The sequence below is a fragment of the Myotis daubentonii genome, chromosome 2, assembly GCF_963259705.1.
Source record: "Myotis daubentonii chromosome 2, mMyoDau2.1, whole genome shotgun sequence".
Lineage (NCBI taxonomy): Eukaryota > Metazoa > Chordata > Mammalia > Chiroptera > Vespertilionidae > Myotis > Myotis daubentonii.
Window position 1 is genome coordinate 181473278 of NC_081841.1, and position 24477 is coordinate 181497754.

The window sequence follows — 24477 nt, forward strand, 5'->3', positions numbered from 1 at the left end:
ACCTCTTTGAGTCCCTACTTCCAATTCTTTTGGATATATCCCCAGAAGTGAGATACAACATGTTCTTTTATTCCTTCCATACAAACAGTATCCCTTGTTAGTTCATATCACACACCAAAGTCTAATATTTATACAATATAAATGATATTCATAAATTGCTTCCCAACATACTTTTTTACTATTTACTACCTTCTCCATATTCCAACACTTTAATAACTACACAAACATTGGTAAGCTATGCAACAACCCAGGATGCAAGAGCTCAAAAAGCCAACTGTAGATTCAGTGAATTGATGGCAACAGTTAAGAATGTCCCAGCACTGGCAGCAGCAGCATCTGGCAAAGGACTTCCCTTGAAGGAGAATGATGATTGGAAATCTATGGGCAGACCAACCCACACTGAATTCTATGTCTCTGATAGGAAAGGGAGGATGCCTGGGCCTTACTTTCAGTTATATATAAAGTTGTCATTTCGTAAGCAACAAATCAACTTATATTTCTTGATCTAAAACATTTTAACCAAAAAGGTTATCATCTCTATCTAACTTGCCCAATAAAGTTTACCTACAATGTACCCACGGAAAAGTAAGTTCTCAGAATAAAGGTTGGTAAGCTATCAGAAGATATATGCCTTTTAAGACTGTTTCACCTCCATTCTTTTATTTCAGAAATTATCCAACTTCCACCAATCCAAATCACTGATCAGGCAAAAAGTGTTACGAATCTAGTTACTGGCATTTCCACATGTGCTCAATGATACTCATATTTACTTCCCAAATCAAAGAAAACTACCCAATATTTACAATAATTTTACTCATTTTAAGTGAAGCTAAAAGTACCCAACCCTAGAACCCAGTGTGCAGAGGTTATGTGGATGCGGAGATGGACAGGCAGGAGGGAGCCTAGAGAGGCACCAACACTGTGCCTGAGCCTTCCTCAGGGCCACAGCACAGTGGAGACACTTGGACACAGTATGCGTAAGAAGCCATTAGTGAAAAGCCCAGTGTACTTAGGTATCAATGTACACAGTGTAAGGCAGTAAGCATTAGGGGAAATAAGAGAGTGGGGGGAGGGGAGAATTAAAGTGGCCTCAGAAGGTGAGATGGTTTTACAACAGGGGTGGGGAACCCTTTTTCTGCCAAAGGCTATTTGGCTATTTACAACAACATTCGTGGGCCACACAAAATTATCAATTTAAAAATCAGCCTGCTATATTTGGTCAAACCTTTAGTTAACTCACCCCTAACGCCTTGGCAGGGACAGACCGAATGATTTCTCCGGCCTTATACGGCCTGAGGTCCAGACATTCCCCACCCCTGTTCTAGAAGGATGGAAAAGAAGAGAAGATTTTGTTGGCAAAGAGCACCCCGAATCCAAGATAGGGAAAGAACAGAACAGACCCCAAAATACCAGGGTCTGATTCTGAAAAAAGAAGTGTAGCAGGCTAGTAAGGGCCATGTTAGGCATAGCATTCCTGTCTCTGGCCATGGCTAATAAAACCTTACTCATAAATATTCTGATAGCTGAAAATTGTTCTTTTGTTTTTTAAAATCCACATTTACTTCGTGTCTCTTAGGTTTTGTTTTTCCCCAACCCTTAGGCAATTACATCCCACAAACAAATCTCTCCGTAAGACTCATTTTAGGAGCTGACCAATACCAACATTATCCTCAAGAACGGTACAAATGTATCATCACTATCCACATTTATATTTTAGTAAACTAGAGGCCCGGTGCACAAAAATTTGTGCACTGGTGGGGGCGGGTCCCTCAGCCTGACCTGTGCCCTCTCACAGTCTGGGACCCCTCGGGAAATAACTACCTGCTGGTTTAGGCCCACTCCCCAGGTCTCAGATGGCAGGCCTGGATCCCCCGCTGGGTTGCAGATGGCAGGCCTGGAAGGCGGTGGGGCGGGCAGCAGAGCGTGTTGCCCCGCCCCGCCGCCCCGGTCACACACGGGAGGTCCGGATGGCAGCGGGCAGGCGGGCGGCAGCTCGCGCTGTGCCACCCCGCCTGCAGTATGCAAATTTAATGGCCATCTTTGTTGGGTTAATTTGCATACTCTTTCTGATTGGCTGGTGGGCATAGCAAAGGTACGGTCGATTAGCATCTTTGTCTTTTATTAGTGTAGATTATTACCCTGAATATATTTGAAAGAACTTCACACAATGTTCTATTATTTTAATAGTTACCAAATATTGTTTAACTAGTAAGTGTAGCATTGCAAATCAACCCCCAGCATGCACTTTGCTCACTATATGGCCCATTTGTTATCCAACTTGCTATCTTTTCCATATGAAATAAAATACTTTCACCTGATCTAATTTGCTCCCTGTCTCTAATAATACAATAGTAATTCTACTCTATACTGCCTAAAGAAATAAAAACCTGGACAGACATAAGGAATCTGTGACATTGCTAAGACATTTTGCTTATTCAGCTAACTAGACAGTTATTGAAATTCCCAAGACAAACTGGCAAGAAAGCACAGTGCAAATGGTCTTACTTGATTGGGAAATAGGAGTTTCCAAGAAAACAAATAACACCATCCAAATTTAAATGGAGAGGATCACAATTACTGTGGTGGGGATCAAAGCTAAAATTCAAGCTCCTTAACCTTTGGATAAACTTCCCCAAAACAGAAAATAACACTTGCTGGTTCAGTCTTGGCCAGCAAAACATCATTGAGTTCTTTGCCTTTCCGAGAATATTTGTGCCTGGTATCCCGAGAGAAGTAGATACAGGTGAAAAGGACAAAGACGTTTCTCTCAAAGTTTCAATTACTTGATTCTACAACTGCTTAAACATTTAGGTCCCTTGTTTCTGGGATAAAAGATGAAATTAAATTAACCATGTCTTGTTTCTTTGGTTTGTTAGCTTCTTAAGCAACTTTATCTCAAGTCTGCAAATACAACTCTTCATTCTAGGCTACAAAACTTGAAATAATGTTGTTACTCTAATTAATACCAAGAATAACACATACTTCATGCTCAGAGAAACGTGAGATAACCTTTAGCTTCCTCCGAGCACACTTCAGGAAAAATATGTCAACATGGATTGCAATTTGTAATCAACTGATTAACGTCTCATGTTAATTTGTTGCCAAAGTCACAGGCAGGAGGCATGGTTTTGAAGTTTCCTTTTATTTGTCCTTTAGTTGGGTAGTCTATGCAATGAAGTTTTCAAAGGCTCATCCTTTTAGGCATGATTTGAAACCATTCATCAGTAGAACACATTTTGGCAGCAGCATCACACTACGGTACTTAATGGTCAATTTCATTTCCATGGCAATCCTTACTTTCCAGGGAAGATCTAAAGGACAATAATTTTCTCCATATGCACTTCTAAAAAGTTAGAAAAAGTGAACATTTGTGAAAATTCTCAGCCTTGTTGTAAAATGAAGTCTCCTAAATTTGGTTGGGAAAGAAAATGTTAAGGAATATAATTCAACAATTATCATTAACATGGAAGTTTCTAAAGACAATTCAGTATGCACAGAATTGTATATAATTGGTTTTCTGAGAGTGGGATTAGAAAGAAGGTGGTGGGGGAGGCTTTTAATGTCAAGTATTCCAATAGTGCCTCTTTGTTTGTTTACAAGTATGTAGTACTTTTAAAATTAAACAACAAGGCATCAGTGAAGTTGTTAAAAAACTAAGGCAGCTCAATTCACACAAGACAGGGCTCAATAATAAAAGAATCAGATAGAGAAGCCTCGAGGTAGAGAAGGCGATTAGGTTCCAGGAGAGCAAGGTAAGTAACCAGACCTCCAAACAGACTGAGGTAAGTCCAGGTTATGAGGTATCTAACACCACTGTATGGGGTTCCTGGAGGAAGAATGTTCTAGCTCCTCACTACCCTCAGAGTTCCTGTGAGTCACTCAGCCACAGGCCATAATCTGAAAGGCTTCTGGCAACAATCTAGAGGACAGCTCAGAGCAGAGCTGTGCTGAATCCTCTGCTGACAGCTACTAAGCTCCAAAGAATAGCACCTGCCACTGCACCAGAGAGGTAGGCGTCAGGACACACCTGTTACCCCCAAACCCTTCTTTGTGAGCTCACACACAGTTCAAAGCCTCTCTCATGGCACTTCCCTAAAAGGATGCATGACAAAATCCTGTGCTTCTCCCCAGCAAATCTCAACCTTAAGACTCGAAGGCACTAGGAAAAAACCCTAAATTCCTCTCCAAATAAATCTCACAAGACATAGGAGGCACTTACCCATTAAAGCAGCCCACAGAATAGTACTTGTATTCAAGATAAAACACACACACACACACACACACACACACACACACACACACACACTTATATATATGACATCTATGTTGTATATATGCTTATGTTTGCATACATACATATACATACATATATAACATATAAATTCACATCTGCATATATATGCAAAAACAATGCCATTAAAAAAATCAACTCATGAAAGAATGCCTGAAGAATATAATGACATTTTCCCCTCTTAAATAACATCATCTTTTCATCTTTTAAAAATCCTAAATTAAACAAATAATAAAGCAATAGATAAATGATAATTGTAAAGATCAACTGCATGATTCTCTTTACAGAAACTGAAAAGTTACCTACCTGAAAGTCATCATAAGGGAAGAGCAGCATCTCCCTTAAACAATCATTCAGGATCTGTGTCTTCTTCTGGACGATGACATTTTCATAGTCAAGGGGCTCAATCAGCTTTGGCTTGGCCTGGAAAGTGAAAGATAAGGACTTGAAACAATATTTTTGTTTTGTTAATTCTCAACATGAGGATATTTTTTCCATTGATTTTCAGAGAGAGGAGGGAGGGAGGGAAGAAGGGAGAGAGAGAGAGAGACATCAATTCAAGAGAGACATAGTTATTGGTTGCCTCCCTCATGCCCCAGACCAGGGCTTGGGATCAAACCTGCAACCCAGGTACGTGCCCTTGAACAGGAATTGAACCTTGACCCTTTGGTGATTGGACCAATGCTCTAACCACTTAGCAACACTGGCTAGGGCGGAACATTCTTATAGACACAAGCAATTTCTTAAGATTAAAGAACTCTAAATTCTACTGTATATGTGTTTGCATTTTCCTACTTTTCTATAATTAGAGTGTGTTAGTTTCGCTACCAGGAAGAATCAGAACCGAGAGATAAAAGTTGTTTTCAAAGAAAAAGAAGGCACTTTGTGGCACTCTGTCTATATATAGTCGTGCTTGCTTAATTTTTTAAACACAAAGGAGGCGATGGATTCTGGTGGAACTTCCAATCATGTCTTGGGTCACCCCTGGCGAGGTCAGTCCCCTCCCAAGCTTTAGGCTCTGCCAGAGATGCCCACTTAGGGCTCCAGCCATGGTCTGGCAGTGGAGGCTGGATGCCCACAGTGGCTCCAGCCATGACCACCTTTCCTTGGCTCAGGGCTGAAAGCATCCACAGGGCTCACTATTTCATATAAGACTCTACAGAACTCATCTCTGAGTCTCAAAATATCCCTGTCTATCCTGAAATATTTACAACTTAGCTATGTAATACCTAAACATAGAAAAACCAGGCAAATAGCGCCTCAAAAACCAGGGGAGAATAAAAGCACTACTTAAACCAGTGCGTATGGGTGAACCTCATGGGTAGAGATGGCCATCCCTACCAGGCACTGAGAAGGGGAAAGAGGCAACAAGCAAGTGGGGAAAGAAAAGAGATAACATGCCTTTTCTAACTATTCCCAAAGTTATTCTTCTCAGGAAAAATCTCTCTCATCTTTGCCAGTCATTGCCATAGTGTTTACTGGTCACTTCCCATTTGCAAGGCACTAACGGTGAGGTCAGGGATAGAGATATGTAATTTAGCTAACTATATAACGCAGTATGTGAAGTGGTAAAATAGGTACACACACACATACACGGAGCAAGGTTATTTCTGAAAATATTAATAAAAAAGCATCTAATATCAACAAATGCTTTGTATATTACAACGATAATTAATAAATTAATATAAGAATATATGAAAGACATCTGATATGTAGCATCTAAATTTAGATATTGTGACTGAAGCTATTACCTGTTCCCAAAATCTGTCTCTTTTCCTCCAAATACAATCGGACTACATTTCCCAGCCTCCCCATGGTTAGGTGTGGTCATATGACTGTCTTCTGGCCAATGGCATGTGAGTGGAAGGGATGTGGTCATAAAAGCCTCTGCCATAGACTGAATGTTAGTGTCCCCTCAAAATTCCTATGTTGAAACTTAATCCTCAATGTAATGATATTAGGAGGTGGAATCTTTGGGAGCTGATTAAGTCATGAGGGTGGAGCGCTCATGAGTGGGATTAGTGCCCTTTTCAGAGAGACCCCGGAGAGCTCTCTTGTCTCTAGTGCTAAGGGAGGATACAGAGAGAAAAGGACTGTCTGTACCAGGAGGGGGCCACACCAGAAAAGGAATGTGCTGGTGTGTTGACCTTCCTTTACAACAGCCCCAACCCCAAGTCCATAAACGAGTACTGCCCTCCTTTGTTTCTCTGGCCTTGCATGCGGTTCACTATTGGACCGCATGTCCTGAATGGCAATTCTTTGTTGTTCCCAAACAAACCCGTTTTTCTGGAGAAATATCTGACTATTGGTTTAAGGTCAGCAATCTATTTAGCACACCAAAATAATGTTTTTGTTAATTAGATAAATTAGTTTTTGCCTAAAGGTATCTTGGAAGTATTTAAGGACAGAATATAATGTTGTAGGTATTACTTTTGTGTGTCAGTATGTATCGTTCAATAACTTGCATATTTTCACACAGGTGATCACACGTAATCCACTGTTAAACTAATTAAACAGGAAGACCATTAGACCAGTGGTTCTCAACCTTCTGGCCCTTCAAATACAGCTCCGCATGTTGGGACCCAACCATAAAATTATTTTCGTTGCTACTTCATAACTGTAATGTTGCTACTGTTATGAGTCGTCATGTAAATATCTGATATGCAGGATGGTCTTAGGCGACCCCTGTGAAAGGGTCGTTCGACTGCCAAAGGGGTCACGACCCACAGGTTGAGAACTGCTGCATTAGACAGAGGTGCTCTAAGGCCTGGCAGCCTATGTAAGCAACCCAAAATCTAAGCCTGTAAATGCCTCATGGTTACAAAATCAAACCACTAAAGACAACTAATCATAAACAGCCAACGAGACTTTAGGCTATAGGCAATCAAATAATTTCTTTTCTTTGTTCCTGCCCTTTATATAAGTCTCTCACCAGCTTCTGTCAGTTGAATGCTACTAACCATTTCCAGTTTGGTGCTGCCTGATTTGAACTGAGTTTTGCTCAAATAAACTCTTAAAAATTTTAATATGACTCTCTTTATCTTCTAACACCTCAATGCCAAAGGTAGGCATGAAACCATTGCTCTGTTTTACTGAGGCTGGAAACTGAGGATGACAAGTTGAGTTAATTGCCTAGAGTGCTCCCCACCACCCGCCACCGACTCCCCCAAGTAACAAGCCTGGTTAGAAGGCAGTCTTTCATCTGCTGGAACTCTTTCTTCTCTAGGATGCCCTGTTATGATCTGGGATCACCACTATTCAACCAGAGTAAATTGTGGAGAGTTTATTAGCAACATTTCTGTTAGAGATGAATGATGCATGTTAACCAGGAAAGCCTACAGGATTGATTTCAACAACAGAGAGACCTCATGGAAGAATGACGCGTCTGTCTTCTTCAGTCTCAAGGATCACGAAGATTTGAAACGTGTACAAACCCTTAGGTCACTTAATGAAATGACTCCTTAGAGACCTGGCTGGGCAGAGGTCTTTCGCAGTAGCAGGGAGCACTTTCCAGGACAAACCACTGACTCCACGGAAAAGGGGTCAACCCTGAGTGACTCACCTGCTACTTAAGTTAAAAACAAGGCAAAAAGCTCTTGCTTCAAATACAAATAATTGGCACAATGCCCCCCTGCGACACGTGGCCCTGAGGAAGAGGAAATAAAGAAGCTGTCAGAGGAGATAAGGCTGAAGAGGGAGATAAGGCTGAAAAGAAGATGCGGGGAGAAAGAGGCACTAGAGACAGACACCTGCAGATAAGGGAGGAAGAAGACAGAGAGATGGAGGAAACATAGGAGGAAGATGAAGAGAGAAAGAAGATATAAAAAGAAATAACAGAAGAGAGGGGACTGGGAGACTTGAGGCAAGTCCATGGGCAGTCATATCATCTACCCACTAAATTATTGGTTAAGAGTATAAACGCCTATTTTCTACTCTTCTTTAAACCGATGGTTCAATGGTTAGAGCTGTTCACTGTTCTTCAGCTTCACTAAGCTTTTCCAAGTGGTCACATGAGCTGGGGGCAGCCCACAAGGGTAGGGAACTGACTGCCCTAAAGCAGCACTGGTGAAAAGAACATCACCTTCACAGTAAAATGAAATTAGCCTGGTTACCGGACAGCCAGTCCCCATCCCCCACTCCTGGTTTAGAAGAAAGAGGTTTGGCACAGATCGGGCTCACGGCCTTGGTTTTAAAGTCATCTCAACACGCTTAAGGTCAATCTTTCTCCATGTGATAGAGCTACAAGAGCTAAGTTTTGATTTTCTATTAAAAGCAAGACTCTGTGCCCAGAATTACCCAAATTGGCCGATGGTCATGAATGGAGCTGCTCCTAGGCCATCAGAAACACCATGTTTTATAACCAGGAGAATTTACCAGTTTGAATTTTAAATATTCAAGGACACTGTGTTTTCCTAAGCATGATGCGGCTCAGCTATTCTGAGTGGATGGCATCCAGAACTGTTGCAGTGCGTGATGATGCTGCTTCCATAGTGTGTGAAACATGTAACTCGATCTACATACACAACTCCTTCAGATTTCTACCCAGTTTGGGAGGCTAAAGGTCCTTATCTATGGACATTCATTTCTCAGGTTATTATGAAATCAGAAAGGGAGAGGATGTGGTACTTTCCACTTAGAGCAGACTACAACAGTGGTTCTCAAACTGGGCCCAGGGACAGCAGCAAGGGCATCACCTTGTGCACTGACACAGAAGTAAACTAGGGCAGAAACTCCAGGAGTGGGGACCGGATCTCTGTGCTTAAAGCAAGATTGCCCGGGTATATAATGACGTCCAGGAACTATGCTGGAATTTGTAAATTCAGGGGGGGAACAAGCCCAGTACTGAGCTTCTTAGCCTCCTTGGGGTTATAGTCTCTTTTAAAAACCTGGGCCCACGCCCTCCCCCAAAATGTATAGACACATTAGTTTCCCAATTTTAAATACAGTTTTGGGGGGAGGGTTGTCACTCCCTGGAGAACAGCCATGAAACTGAGTTGAAGACACCCTGCACAGGCAGGCTCAGAGACACTTAATTCAATACAGTGAGGAGCGGTGCTGGCAGAAGTTACATACAGAGTCAAGGGAGAAGACGGAGCCAATTGCCGCCCAGGGGCTGTGAAGTTTCTTCACGTCACCACGGAAGGGACACCCTAAGAGTGCTGAGAGAAGAATGAGAATTCTTCAGGTGGACAAAGTTTTGAATTCCTTGACAACACAGCTCTCCTTGGCTAGGCTGAAGTGCAGGTTCCCGTCACCCATCTCTAGCCCTGGGGTCCATGACATAAGCAATGCAGTTCACCATTTCTGATATGAGCCTGCCGCTCACATCTCTGCACCTGTCACAGTCCTACAGCCCTTCAGACAGTGGTCTACGAAATTTTTATTTTAGGAGTAGAATCCTTCCTCTAAAAAACAAATATGCCAAAAACGCTAAAGCAGGGTTGTTCTGGCCCAGGGCATGTCGTACTTGGCCATAAAACTGGGGCACCACCTCCCTTAACCCATTAAGAGGTAGCCTTTCTCCTCTCTGACTACTGCATCCCTGGGCAGTAGCAGTCCTGGGATGCGGTTCATTCTGCTTGGATTGAATTGGCTCAGGATCAGCTTATCTCCCCAATTATTAGTGCCCTGGGACAGGGCCGGGTCTCATTATCTGTGTCCCCAGAGCATCCAGCCCAGAACCAAGAGACATATTAACTGTGCGATTAATAAAACTTAATGTCCCTCACTTGCACCGACCCCTCTCCAGGTACCATGTATGTGTCAAGTTCAGCATCTTGTCTTATTAGGATGATTTGTAGGAACACACCCATTGTGTCAGTCTACCCAATGTCCTGACTCATGACATGGAAGTGCAGAATGAGGGCCTGGATATATGGCAATACAGACAGATCCCAATTTGCATGGCCCCAGAGCTGCTTCGGGGCATTTAAGATAAGTTATTGTACGAACTGAGAATGCCCCCAAATCATATAGCTCATATAAGAAAGAAACCTAATAGATATTTTTCCAGTCCTAAAAATTTGTATGATGTTACCTAATGTGAAGCTAGAAGGAACTTTACTAAACTATGATTAATAAAATACAAATTTCAATTAATCATACTATGGGAAAGATTAAATGATCTATCCTTGCGATACAGAATGATAAACAAAATCATGATCGTATGAAGAGAGGATCACAGTATAAAGCCAAAAAATGTAGGGAAGGAAGTATTCCTGAGTTGTGTCAAGAGGTTGATAAAAATTTATTGTTTTCCTATATTTCTGACGTTTATGGTTTGAGTTAGCTTTTTAAAATTTGTAATTGTTGTGATTTCTTTTCAAATTCTAAAGAGTCACTTCCATGCCTTATTTTGTATTGGTAACATTGAATCATTGTTCTTACACAAGGTCCCCCAAATTCTAAGCTGCATTGCTCACAAAACCCGGTCCTGCCCTGATAGGGCCATGGAGCCCACACGTATTAATCAACTGAAGGCAATATAGCAGTTAAGACAGCTGAGCTGTGCAGTTACATGCGGCTATTATTGGGCTCCATTGAGTTAATGCAGGTAAAATGCTTGGAAGAGCTTGGCAAACTGTAAACACATAGTAATCACTGCTACAACAACAACAACAACAACAACAACAACAATAATAATAAATAATAATAATAATAATAATAAATGTGTTGCTTGCATGACAGTGATCTTAGATTTTTTTGAGTGCTCCACGTACAGTTTTACCAATCTGTTTACAAAAATTTTCCTGCACCCTCCAGGAATGTATGAAATAAAACAGACAACAATGGCAGGGGCATTCACAAGAGAGGAAAAACAAAAGGCCAAAGACAGAGGAAACTAACTGTACAATAATAAATAGAGATGACACTGGAGTTCAGGGACTGAGCCCAAAAGAAACATAAATAGATGCTTAGATTATGAACTGAATTGAGGAGTATTGATCAAGTTTGTGTCAGGAAGGATTGAGAAGAACAACAATGGTGGGGGGCGGGGCCAGGGTGTGTAGAGAAGCACTTAGACCCATTTCCAGTAGGCAAGTTGCACCAGAGCAGCAGGACCTAAGATTCCGGAGGAGGAGAGGGGGGCGAGCAATAAACCCCAAGGGACGCTGCTCAGAGGGTTCTGTGGCAGAAGATGGAGACAGACTCAGCTGGGGAGTCTGGGAGGCCCAGGACCCACAGATGGTTTTCTAACAAAGAATCAAAACCTTGCCTTCCGTGGAGGAGACCGACAGGCCAGGCCTGAGGCCAGGGCCATGTGATCAGAACACTGAAGGAGCTCCATCCCAATGGACGACATGTGCACAGGTTAGCCCCTGATATGGAGGCCACCCCGGCCCCATCTACTGGTCAAAGCAGCAAGCAGCATGGCAAACCTCCAGTGATCATGCGGATCTCACAGGTGCCAAAGAGCACGACCCACATGCCCTCCCATTAGCCTCCCTTTGAGGCTCTCTGAACTCACTCTTTCCTACAGCATCTGCTGCTGTGGGTCTGGCTGCTCAACATCTATGCAAATTGAAATTCCAGATCCCCAGGCAATCAGAAACCAGGGAGTCTTCTCTATGCCAAGAAAATGAGATTCCTTAAGAATCCAGCACAACTGGAAAGCATCAGACCACAAACGAGTTCAATTTTGGCCAAACATGTATGAAGCCTAGAATACCATGGGAAGAGCTAAGCAAAAAGGCTGATTCCACCCTGGCCAGGGTTGTTCAGTGGTTAGACCGTTGGCTCGCACACCAAAGGGTCATGGGTTCGATTCCCGGTCAAGGGGATGTATCTGGGTTGCAGGTTCGATCCCAGCCCAGTTGGAGTGTGTGTAGGAGGCAACCAATCAATGTGTTGGGCTATTATTCCTCCCTCTCACTTTCTCTAAAAGTCAATGGAAAAAATATCCTCAGATGATGATTAACAAGAAAAATAAAAAATAAAAATGCTTACTGATTCTATTGCTCTTCTCTCTGGCATGAGCTTCCTGTGACCTTTCTAGTCATTTCTTCTTGCCTATATATGTCTCTGATAATTAAATGTTAACATAAGCTGAAACCCCAAATGCCACTTCTTGAAATAGCAAATGAAGGAAATGGCAACTCTGTGAGCATTCTATTATAAGAGAGGAGAAATTCATCATTTCTGCTTATGAAGAATTTAGGACTCTCTTGACTTATCTGCATGGCTATGAAAGCTACTTGGTCACCTGAGATATAAACCTTTCATGGAACTTGGTCCCCTTTCAACCTTGCCAACAGGACACCAGTGCTGTTGCTGGGGAGGGGGACGAGCCTACAATGAGAAGGAGGGGCTTCTGAAGCCAAATAATAATCAATGTGGCCCCACAAGGCTTCCTGCACTACACTACTGTACACACTCTCACTATATATTCCCACCAAGAACTTTGTGAAGTTATCAGATTTGAAGGAAGAACCCTCATCTATAATAATAAAAGCCTAATATGCTAATTAGACTGGACGTCCTTTTGGGCGTCCTTCCTTCCAGACAAAGCCACGGTGGGCGGGGGCAGCGGCAGAGGCCCCGCGGCCGCCACAGTGGCAGGGACCAGGCCCTTGCACGAATTTCATGCATTGGGCCTCTAGTTTTCCTATAATTAGAGTGAGCACAGGAAATTAGCAGCTGCCTCCCTTCCTCACTTGCAAATGTTACTAGCAGTTACGTGTTTCTTCTCTCCAGAGTTTTACCCAGCCTGTCCATGTGCATGGTGCCAGGTCTTTGGGACACCAGGATAAAAAGGGCATGGCCCCCACCAGAGAGCTCACAATTCAAACTGGAGACAGATGTGTGAACAGTTACAGTAGGATGACTGACAGCAATGGGAACCCATGAGTGACATCTGACCCACCAGAATGAACCTGACTTCTCCCAACTGGACTACAAGCTCTACCAAGGCAAAGATTTCTCTACTTTATTCACTACCTTCTCCAGCACCTAGAAAAGCACCTGGCATAGAACAGGCACTCAATAAAACAATCTGGATGAGAGAAGGAACCCAACAACGTGGAATGCTTCTTAAAGGAAGTTGTTAGAGCTGAGTCTAAGAGAAGAACAAGTTAGCCAGGATTCAGGGTGGATTGGAGACTCCTTGCAAAGAAAATGGAGAAGCCAGAGAGCATGCTCATAGATGGAACCAGATTTTGTGGGGCCTGAAATTTGTATAATTGGAGGGAGGGGTGTTAAAAACATAAACTTATGAATATGAAGCTGCTGGAGGCCCTCCCAGGGCCTTGGAAGGGATCCTGAAACTGAAGCATCACCAGCTTCAGGACAAGTCCTCCTCTAAGTGTGGCGAGTTCAGGAAGCAGCAAGCAGCTCACAACAGCTGGGGCAGAGTTGCATAAAGGGTTCGGGGTGGCAGCAGGCCAAAGGCTTGGAGCACAGTCTCTAGGGGAGCTACAGTATCACTGGAAATCCAACTCGATGGAGAAAACCACATTTATGAGAACTCCCATCTGAAAGGGTATTACTCTATGTGACTGCAGAGGTGAACTAAGCGAGCGCAGATGGACGTGCTTGATGAACAATGGATGGTCAACCGTAGGGCCTTCGTTTCTCTGGAGTCAGAGAGGAATGGCTTCGTACAAGGGTCCCTGCTGCACCTCTGCCCTAAGCAGCCTTCAGTCTCTCATCTAAAATAGCATACAATTTGAATAGCAACCATTTGAGGGAGCACCAATGATTAACTCACCTGGTATGCCACATGTCTCAAAGCCACCCCTGGCCTATAGCCTGTGGTGAAAGATGAGGCCAGAGTGGCAGGTGGGCTATGTAGAGATGGGCCCTAAGGAAGCCAGCAAACTGGTGAAGGAAGAAGAGGACTGAGACAAAACGAGACCCTGTACCATCCTCTAGCCATGAAAAATGATCTCTCACCACCTTGTGTAATAGGCATGCTCTTCTTTCCTTTCCTTAACCCAGGACATTAAAACTTAGGAGACCCTGATAATCAGAATAGGATCACATTCCTTTTCAGTAGTACATGTTCTTCTCCAGGCTGTTCATCAGCTTGCGAGGAACATCGGTCTTGGCAGCTCTTCAGAAGCATGCTTGTTTCAAAGGAGCTGGAGGTTCGGTAACATTAGAACTCCAGTTGTGCAAACATTGGAACCTGAGATTATCTGGTCTGGCCCTCTCGTCTTACAGACAGGGAAACCAGGGAGCATGGGAGTTAAGTGACTGTCTTGGGTCCCAGGAGGGGTTGCTGCAGGACTGGGCCTAGATCCCAGGTCTCCTGGCCTGTGGTCCATGCTCTTCCTCTCATCCTCTGCGTTTTAATTTTCGCACTTTCTTTGACAACATGCACAAGCACATGATATTTTAAAAAAGTGGAGAAAGAGAAAGCCTTGGACTGAGAAGCAAGCTCAAACCTGAGCATTAAACCACAAGTGAATGAGTTCGAGAATGTTTGGAATGTATGATGACCACCTATCTCAGACATCTAAATGTATTTCTCACACTGAAATGTGGGTTATCCTCAGAACCCCAAGAATGACATAATTGTTAATCTACTTTTTTATCTTATAAACATGGATAGATGTTGAATTCCCTTTTTATATAGCACTTTAAAAAGCATTCAAATTAGAAAACTTGTCACTGAGTGAAGATTTTATTTAATTAGGCTTGGCAGCATTAGCAAAACTTGAACACTCAAAATCAATCAACCAGAAGGAAAAGAGTTTGGGGTTTTGTATTTGTCCATTTTATAAATAACTGTGGTTTTCCAAAATTATTACCCTATTACTAAAATGAACAGAATTAAAGACTGCAAAAAATGTCAAATCAATAGTACCTAGAAATGGTGTAAGAGAAACATAATAATGGAAATTGAGCTAATAATAGAGATAATCATTCCGATTACTGAAAACCCCCCAGGTGCTCATATTTAGTTCCCTCAATGGAGATGCCACTGATAATGCTAATGAAGAAAGAAGGGATAGCAAGGACTTAGGGGACTTTCTCCTCACCCATGGAACACACAAGCAGAAAGCTGAGTGGAATGGAGCAGTTGCCCCTGCAAACACAGACTGGAAGTGTCATCTATCCTGACATAGGCACGGGCTAAGAGAGGCAAAGGAGGTGTAAGGAGAACAGAGAGAGAGATAACAGACACAGAGCCAGAGTGGTTGGTTCAGCATGTGTCTCTCACACATACAACCATCCCAGCTTCTGCCTGCCATGTTTACACATGTGAAAGGAAAAAAGAAAATGGTGCGCCATGATAGTTGTATACATAATTCTATCTTAAAATTATACTACAGATTATTTTCCGGCCAATAACCACTGCCCCCCACCTCACTTTGTAGCATTATGGTCTGAAATTCTTAATTCTTCCTATGTCCATAAAAGCTATTTTTAGAACTCTGAAATGAGGAGGTCAAGTAATTAAGCTAAAAGGCTCTGAAAGCCTGATTTAGTCAGATTTCAAAACAACTTACCTTAAGCTATTTATTTGAAGATATTGAGGATGGCGATGGAATATCCATAACGTATATGATTCACAAAAGAGTTTCTACATACCTCATGGCCAGGAAGGCAGTTCAGAGACCAGTTAAGGGCAGGTGTAGGGAGTGAGGATTAAAATCCTGGTCCCAAAAATGTTTACTATTATTGGAGGTGGTGACAGGTAGCTGGGGGTTCAGAATGCCAGACCCATGTTTCTTAGTGTGGCCCAGACTAGCAGCATCAGGAACTTGTTAGAAATGCAAATTCACGCCAGACCCACTGAATCAGAAATTCTGGGGATGGGGCCAAATATTTTGGGTTTTAACAAAGCCCCCAGGTGATTCTGATGCTCACCCATGTTGAGACCCTCTCTACTAATCTATCAACTTCTGTGTATGTCTGAACATTTCATATTAAAAGTATTTTCAAAAAAATCCTGATTCCACTGATCATTGGCTATGCGGCCTTGGGGCAACTTATCAAGTCTCCATATCTGCATCTGAAAGTGGGAAAATAACTTTTCTTATAATCATCACAGGGTTATTGAAGGGTTTCATTATATAATGCCTGTAACAGGGGAGGAAATCAGCAAATGGTGATTATGGGGGTCATACATAGTTGTGTCATTCAGACATAAGAGAATTTTAGCCCCTATAACATACACATGACTTTAAAAAAATGTTTTTAAATATGTTTTTATTGATTTCAGAGAGAGGAAGGGAGAGGGAGAGGGGGATAGAAACATCAAGGATGAGAGAGAATCACTGATAGGCTGCCTCCTGCATGCTTCCCTACTGGGGATTAAATCTGCAACCTGGGCATGTGCCCTGACCGGGAATTGGATGGTGACCACCTGGTTCATGGGTCAACGCTCAACCACTGAGCTACAGGGGCTGAGCCCACATGACTTTGCTGGATCACACATGTTCTCTCATTAAACTTCCCCCATTCTCTATGGTTGCAGTATCACCACTTCACAGATGAGGAAACTGAAGTTCAAAAGGGTTATATGAATTAATGAAGGTCACACAGATGGTGACCCTTGGATCTCCTGGTTCCAAGCCCAGGACCCTTCCCATAAACGAACAACTGGCAGTAATGATGGAATTTCAGTTCTAGGACAGGAAATGGTTGCCCAATCCCTCATTTCCCTTTGTGGAAGAACTAAATAACACCACTCCACAGCTCTGGGAGGACAGAAGTACAAGACTCTGCTCTCTGCCCAGCTCAGATACCTGGAAACGTAGGCCACACTGAACTGCCCAGGCTCCAAGACCTCACCAAGGAAGAGAGAAAAGGCAGAATCCTTTTCTGAGGGATACTCATTTTCTGTCTCAAGAATATTAAAAATCATATCCCGAAATACTAAGTCTTCCTGAAGAACCAGGTTGGAATGTTGGAATACATATGGATGCCAATAGGTCGCACTTAATTTACTTTGCCAATAAACAGTTCCAGGATATGGTGGTCTTTGGAAGGAAAACCTAACCTTACACTTTTCCACATAGAATCAATGTATTGGAATGCTGGTAATAAGGCCACACAATGGTTTTTCCAAGTGTACTTCAACCATTACAGGCAATGTTATGGTTTCAGATGTGGCTCACAAGGAAGAGGTGGTACTGATGACAGAAGGGGTGCTAAGAGGAAGAGAGGAAAAGCTTATGACTTTGGCCCCTTAAGTTTGCACTTCTGTACCCAAGCACACACATATAATGTTATTTTTAATTTAGGTCAACAATAACAGAAGCACATTCGAACTTGATGGCACAATACAGCATACTCAAGCAGACTCCTCAGGGTGCATCTATTTTTTTAACCTTTTTTTTTTTTTTTTTACAATTCAACACATTTGGATATTAATGGCTAAACCTTTGAAGGTAGAAGAGGGAAGAATAAAGGAGAATTATCCCCAGATCTAGTCTTTCCTGGAAGCACCTTTCTGCAACCCATTTTTGCCAATACATTCTGCAAAGAGTGACCAGGATCATGTGGAGAAGCAAAAAAAAGGGGGGGGGGGGGAGGAGGGGAGAGGCGGCAGGTAGTTTTGACTTTATGTCAGAGATGGAATACAAACAAAGGGATGTAAAGCATAGCATAAGGAATATAGTCATTAAGACTGTAATAACTACGTATGGTGCCAGGTGGGCACTAGACTTACCAGATGTATCACTTGTAGAATTATTTAAATGTCTAACCACGATGCTGTATACCTGAAACTAACATGAAATAATATTTAATATCAACTGTAACTGAAAACAAAATCCATGGCTCCTGCTAGGCATACCCTCCCCGTACTAGTGAGGGAGACTAGAGTATAAACCTTAGCAGCAATACGGCAGAGATGCATAATTAACACACCAGGACAGTGATGCCATGATGGGTCGGCCACAGGAGCACATGGTCTATGAAAAGATTTCTTGGAGGAGCTGGCATGTGAGCTAGGACTTGAAGGGTAAAAGGAAATGGGCAGGCACATGCCAGGCAAAGGGGGTGGTGCCCACGTGTGGAAGCATCTCCACTGGAAAAATATAGGGCCGAGGACAGGGAGAATTTTGGAAATTGCAGGAGATGAGGCCAGCAAGTAAGTTCAGGGCCAGCCGCTGAGGGTCATGTAGGTCACCCATGCTTTGCCCTCTCTGTACAGAGAAGGCATTTAAGCAGGAAGTTAATAACATTATCTGTGTTTTGCAACACACACACACACACACACACACAGTCAGGTGTGCTAGCACGTTGGAGTGTGGCTCAGAGTAAGAAAAGACTGAATGCACCGGTAAGCTGACCTGGGCAGTCCAGATAACCTTTGGAGATGAGGCGTCTAGAGGGCAGACACTACTCCTATCTCCATCTGATAGAAACACAATCTTGGCTTAGAAATGTCAAACGGTGTTTAAAAGACACAGGGCCCAGGTCCCCTTTGCACCACTCACTTCTACTTCTTCCACAGTAGGGATAACTCTCCATAGCAAGGAGACTCCAAAACAGAACTACAGGCCAGCTCCTCCCCAAGAACCTGGCAACGACCTCAGAGACCTGCAGGTAAGTGGCACACACACTTGTCTGGAAATCAAGCACTAAAAACGTCTAAAGTGTCAAAATGTCATGCTTAGAGAAATGCAGGACTAGCTATATCACATTACAGGGATATTTCAAATTCTGGAAAGTTGAGAATGAACTATAATTTCCAAGCCTTCTTGGTCCTCAAATTATACTCATAGTCCTATGTCATCTGTAGGCTCAAGTTGGCTTCTTGCCTCTCCTGTGTCGTATTCCCTGCTAACTCCAAATTCCGCTGCTACTTTTACTTATTTCCAGGTTGGTCGACACATTCCACCAGTGTTATTCATTTACACTGGGTGAAAAGCCAATATCCCGTGTTGCAGCTGCTACAACTCAAAACCCAAACAATTTTGGATAAACTAAGCTTAGAACCTAAAACTAAAATTGCCAGGGTCTTGACCTGACTCCATCATAGGTTATTCCAGGATCAATGCTAACAGCCCTGAGACATTAGCCCCAGAAGAGATCTTAGAGATTATTTATTGCATGCTTCTCATTTTACACATTTAACGGCTTAAAACAGTGTCTGGCACAGAGCAAGGCACTGTGTATTTTTTTCCTATTGTATTATTACACCAAAAAAAAAAAAAAAGAAAACAATTGGCATTACTGTAACTTCCACATCGGTGACAGATATGAGCAAAGAACCATGCCAGAGCTCAGTGGATTTTCATGTTCTGCACAAGCAAGAAGCCCAGAATGTAACAGTGGCTCAGCACGGCCTTGGGGTAGTGACCCGAGCTACGGAATCCCCTTCTGTGAGGCAGTTTTCCATCCTGGCGAAGTTATTAAATTCACACCGACACTATCTCTGAAGAGTCCTTCCACGGACCACTACACAAAGTCTATGTGCAACTCTGGGGGGCTCATTCACACAAACTGTTCATATGAACAGCCAGGGGGCCCTGTGCCTTGGGAAAAGCTGGGCCAGGCCTGCTTTCGGTGCTCAAAAATCGAGAACGTGTCCTTGCTGGGGCCAATGATGATTTAAATGTTGTCTGTCTTACCGGGAGGGGATGGGTGAGAGTAACACTCACTTGTGCCTAATGAGCACCCTGTGAAAAGCCGGAGGAACAAAGCTCCTCCTTACCCAGACCTTGCTGCTTGGGGAGATGAGGGGGGTTGGTCCCACTGACCTGCCTCCCAAACGCCAGTGATGGCGAACCTATGACACGCGTCTCAGAGGTGACACACGAACTCATTTTTTTGGTTGATTTTTCTTTGTTAAATGGCATTTAAATATATAAAATAAATATCAAAAATATGTCTTTGTTTTACTATGGTTGCAAATACAAAGAAATTTCTATATGTGACACGGCACCAGAGTTAAGTTAGGGCTTTTCAAAATGCTGACACGCCGAGAACAAAAGGTTTGCCATCACTGCTCTATACAGTAAGTCTGGCAAATCTCAGTGCTTAGAAATATGGGTCTAATGAACAAAAGAATGAACAAAGGAAGGAGAAAACCAAAAAGCATGGTGAAGGCTTGCGGCTCTAAACAGGTAAAATGTCCGTGTCCCCTGGGACTATGTCACTACATAAACCTTGCAGGAACTTCCTTCCTCCACCACTCACTATTTTAAAAACAACGAAACTACTGGTTAAGTATCACCAAGGTAGTTAATATTCTTAATTATTTCTAAAGACATCAATAGGGATGCAGGAAAACCTGTGGGCAGAGAGGGTTAGAAGTATAACGTAATTAACTCAACCACAGATATCTGAAGTCTTACAGGATATCATGATCATGGCCCATAAGCTTATACTTCAGGGCTTGTGCCTCAATTCACTTCTTCTGCTATTTCTAAAGTAAAGAGAACTTGGGGAGAGAGAACGTTTTCCCAGGTAATGCACTGACTTGACTCTCCTGGGAAGAGTGGCTCGGCACTGCCACGGGCTAGTGACCCGAGCTGTGGAAGCTCCTCTGAGACAGCCCTCCAGGCTGGCGAGGTTATTAAATTCACCCAGAAGCCAGGCTCCTCCTCCTTTCTACATTGGCTCACATGCTGCCTTCTCACCCAGTCAGTTAGCTAATCATCTGCTCATTCCGACATCAAAGGAGGAAAGAACTCAGGTTCCGTTTTTAACACTTGAAGATCCCAGAAGAATAACATAAATAGAAAAGGTGTCTCTGAAAAGAAACTTGCCAAAAACTACCTAATGAGTGTTTCTAACATGAAAATTCAGCTATTTTCTATCTTCACATCTTTCAACCTTCAAAATCCCCCACCTAAGACCTGTGCTGCAGTCCTGACCTGCGTCGTGAGAGTAACCCAATGAAAGGACAACACAAATGACACATTCCCAGCCACTTCTGACTCTTTGAGGCCGCACCCTTTTCCTCTAAATTGTTGGGCAGTGACGATTAGAATAAATTATTTCCAGGAATTACTTTAAACTTTGGGGGGCAAAAAAATAGGTATTCAAATGTAAGCAGGGTAGCTAACTGGGAGACATCGAGAATACCCAGATTGTTCCCCTGTTAGTCATTCACAGTCCACAAAGGCATTTTTCAATGGGGCTGGCAGGGAGCCTGGTGGATAGGAACAGGGGAGTTTCACCATGCACTTCCTCCCTGGCTTACCATCACAATGAGAGGACAAGACCTACGTAGGTGCCCGTAAGTTGAACACTGCAGCCTCTGAAACTTTATAATGTCCAAACACATACTTCTCTTATAAACACTGATTTTACTTTGCACAGAACAAGCAGCCACTGCTAAGGGCAACCTTAACCTTGACCAAGGGGAAAGAAACATCATTGCCAATGAATGCCCAGAGGAGACTTCTGATAGAAGTTTTATAGAATTAGTACTTCTGACTTGATAAGTGCTTTACTAGTACTAGTACATTCACTGTTAGTCACTCACAGTCCACAAGGTCATTTTTCAATGACTGTACCTTTCAATAATTGTAAAGAATTGGAAGCAAGTTGAATAACCACTGAATTATGGTACAGCTATAAACTGGAATAATATACAGCCATTAAAAAGAATGACATAAATCTACATATAGTGACAAAGATAGATGTTCTTGATATGTTCTAGGAGAAAATTAATGCAGAAATCTATAGTACTATCACATTTTTACACACACACACACACACACACACACACACACACAGAGCGATACTTTTATATGCACAGGAGAAAGTCTGGAAGTATATACACCAAATAATTAATAATGGGCACTCTATTTTTCCATCTTTCTACACTATTTATATTATTATATGCATTAATTACTTTTATGCTTTCTAAACTATGCAATATTTCCCCGCAAGGACTGATTGTGTACATAACTAAAACCAGCAGAACTTGATTTCAAATGTTATCTCTGGAATAAAGTAAGGTATTTACATTTAAACGTAATAGACCTGGGATTTTCACTGAACATGTGGGCTACTGACATAATAACGAATAGCACTACAAGAAATAGACCTCATGGCTGTGCGGGCATACTTTTTCAAAACCATCTTGGAAAAAAGTTGTACTCCAAGCAGTTTGTTGAATTCTCATTTGCTGTGAGCAGCGATGATCACAGGTAGGATCGGCCCTGGGCAGAGGCACTACTTAAATATCGTTGCTTCTCTTATCTGATACTAGTTAGCTCTTTTTATCTTGCTCACCCCATGGAAGAAGAGAAACACTATCAGATAAGGAAAAGTGTCTTGTTGTATCACTGTTGCCTTCACCTCTCCCTCACACCTCCCTCTGCAGGTGCACAGAGCCAGAGCTCTCCGTACTGCCAGAAGCTTCCGAGCCCTGGTGAGCATTCCCCCCAGGTGCAGCTGCAGCCAGCACGGCCTTATCCATTGCAGTGGGAGAAAAAACTCCCCGTGGAAATGCCTGGAGTGAGATCTGACCTAAACAAATAACTGGGATATGAGCGGCCAATTTTTTTTATTAATTTTAATTTTTAAGCACTAGAAAGAGAAATAATTTTAATAGTCACTTGTGGAATTAAAAATAAACCACAAAGCATCTTTCTATAGTGTATCTAATCATCTGGACACATATTTCTACACTTCTGAGAATCACTGACAAAAGATTTTTAAGAAGATTCACAAGGAAACCCAAACCACACAGCTTCCTCCATGAAATCGTAAGCCACATCAGCGGGGAACTGATTAAATCTATATAACAAGTAAGCCGGTCAAACGACTCAGTAAATAAATGAACTATTATGCTAGCAGGAAGGATTCCAAGATAATGAATAACATCTCTAAACAATGTACCAGGGTGGGAGCCTAAGTCTCTCAGACGAAAACCTGCAGTGAAAAGGCCCATCATCCTTGATGGACTTTCTCAGTTCAGTTAGCAATACAATTTTGAAGGCAATACAATATAAGGTAGTCTCACACATCAGAGGGAAGCGGTTTAATTCAAATCAAATCCACCATAGGAAAGTTTAAGCTCAGGTTCTTAAGGACATTAGAATGTTGAAAAGTAAGTTAATTAACCAAACACTTTATGATAATGGCAATCGGACATCTGTTTTTTTAAAAAATCACTCTATAATATCACTAAGTACTAGTTTAATAATCCCTTTAGCAGCTCATTTGAAAGGCTCAATTGTCCTCTTTTGCAGTGCGTGTTGGTGGTTTTTTTTACAGTTTGCTTAAAAAAAATATGTGCTTTTATTGTACTAAAGAAATTCCGAGAGAGAAGCACAACCTACTCATTGATGCTAACAACACAACCATTTTTCACATTCCTCCCTTACAAAGTCTACCGAAGCACTTGAATTTAGCAAACTGCTATGAGTTTAGCTAATGCTAAGAACAGAAACTTTTCTATCAATTGGTTCAAAATAAAGATTATTTCTAACTTTGTTTAAGGCAAACCTGTTAAAATGAGTGAGTGAGACCACATGTAACTTCAACAGTTATGTCCCTTAAAACCGCCTAGTGTCATCTTCATCATTTTCACAATAACGTACGTATATTATGTAAAAATGTTTTAATTTTACAAAGGACATCTTTTTCAACCCTACAGAAGGAATTAAAAAGTGCCTCCCTGGGTGTACCTTTGGCAGCCCTGCAGCTAAGTGGGACATAATTTTGAACAATGCATGGTTGTTCTATACAAAGAAGCCTCCTGGAAGCCACCATCACCCACAAAATGTCAACACATCTTTCCTCACAAAGAAAATCAAAGTGGAGCCGAAAACAATCGACAGGAAAAGAGGGAGAGGAGAGTTCACAGGAGACAGGCAGAGCAAGTTTTACAACCCCACAGAGGGCCAGACGGCACGGAGCATGCACACAGCACAAGCACTGTGGGGAAAGGCAGCAGGGTTGCTGAGGGTGAGCCCCTTACCAGCACTGGCCCCGGGCTCTCTGCTTCCACTTCTCCCTGAGCTGCATCCTTGTGTTGCAGGGGAGACTCGATCACCATCTCCTTTTTGGCACTTTTACTACTTGTCCTGTATTTATCAGCCTGCATTCTCGACTGAAAATGCAAGTCAGAACGTCTGCAACTTGGACAGCTGTGAGTGCCCAGCTGGGCAAGGCACAAGCATGCCAGTGGCCCAAGGCAGGAGAGGCAGCTAGCTGGCTTCCCAGGCACCAGTGGTCAGCTCCTCGGGCTGGGTCTGTAGAGCCTGCTGGGGTGGGAGGGCATGCCTGCGAGGGCCAGCCTCCAGGGGTGTTACTACTGCTGGAAA

At 42.7% G+C, this 24477-nt stretch overlaps 1 protein-coding gene across 20 annotated transcripts in view; it reads right to left on the minus strand.

Moving 5' to 3' along the window:
- The window catches only part of DOCK9 (dedicator of cytokinesis 9), a 257697-nt gene that overhangs the window by 129665 nt on the left and 103555 nt on the right, over nt 1-24477 (minus strand). For 12 of the 20 annotated variants that reach the window (XM_059685010.1, XM_059685008.1, XM_059684999.1 and 9 more), the window contains one exon: nt 4598-4714. In XM_059685010.1, the coding sequence (XP_059540993.1) occupies nt 4598-4714 (117 nt within the window). Of the gene's footprint in view, nt 1-4597; nt 4715-24131; nt 24399-24477 lie in introns of those variants that run through there. The other 8 variants (XM_059685009.1, XM_059685000.1, XM_059685006.1 and 5 more) reach the window with 3 other exon arrangements.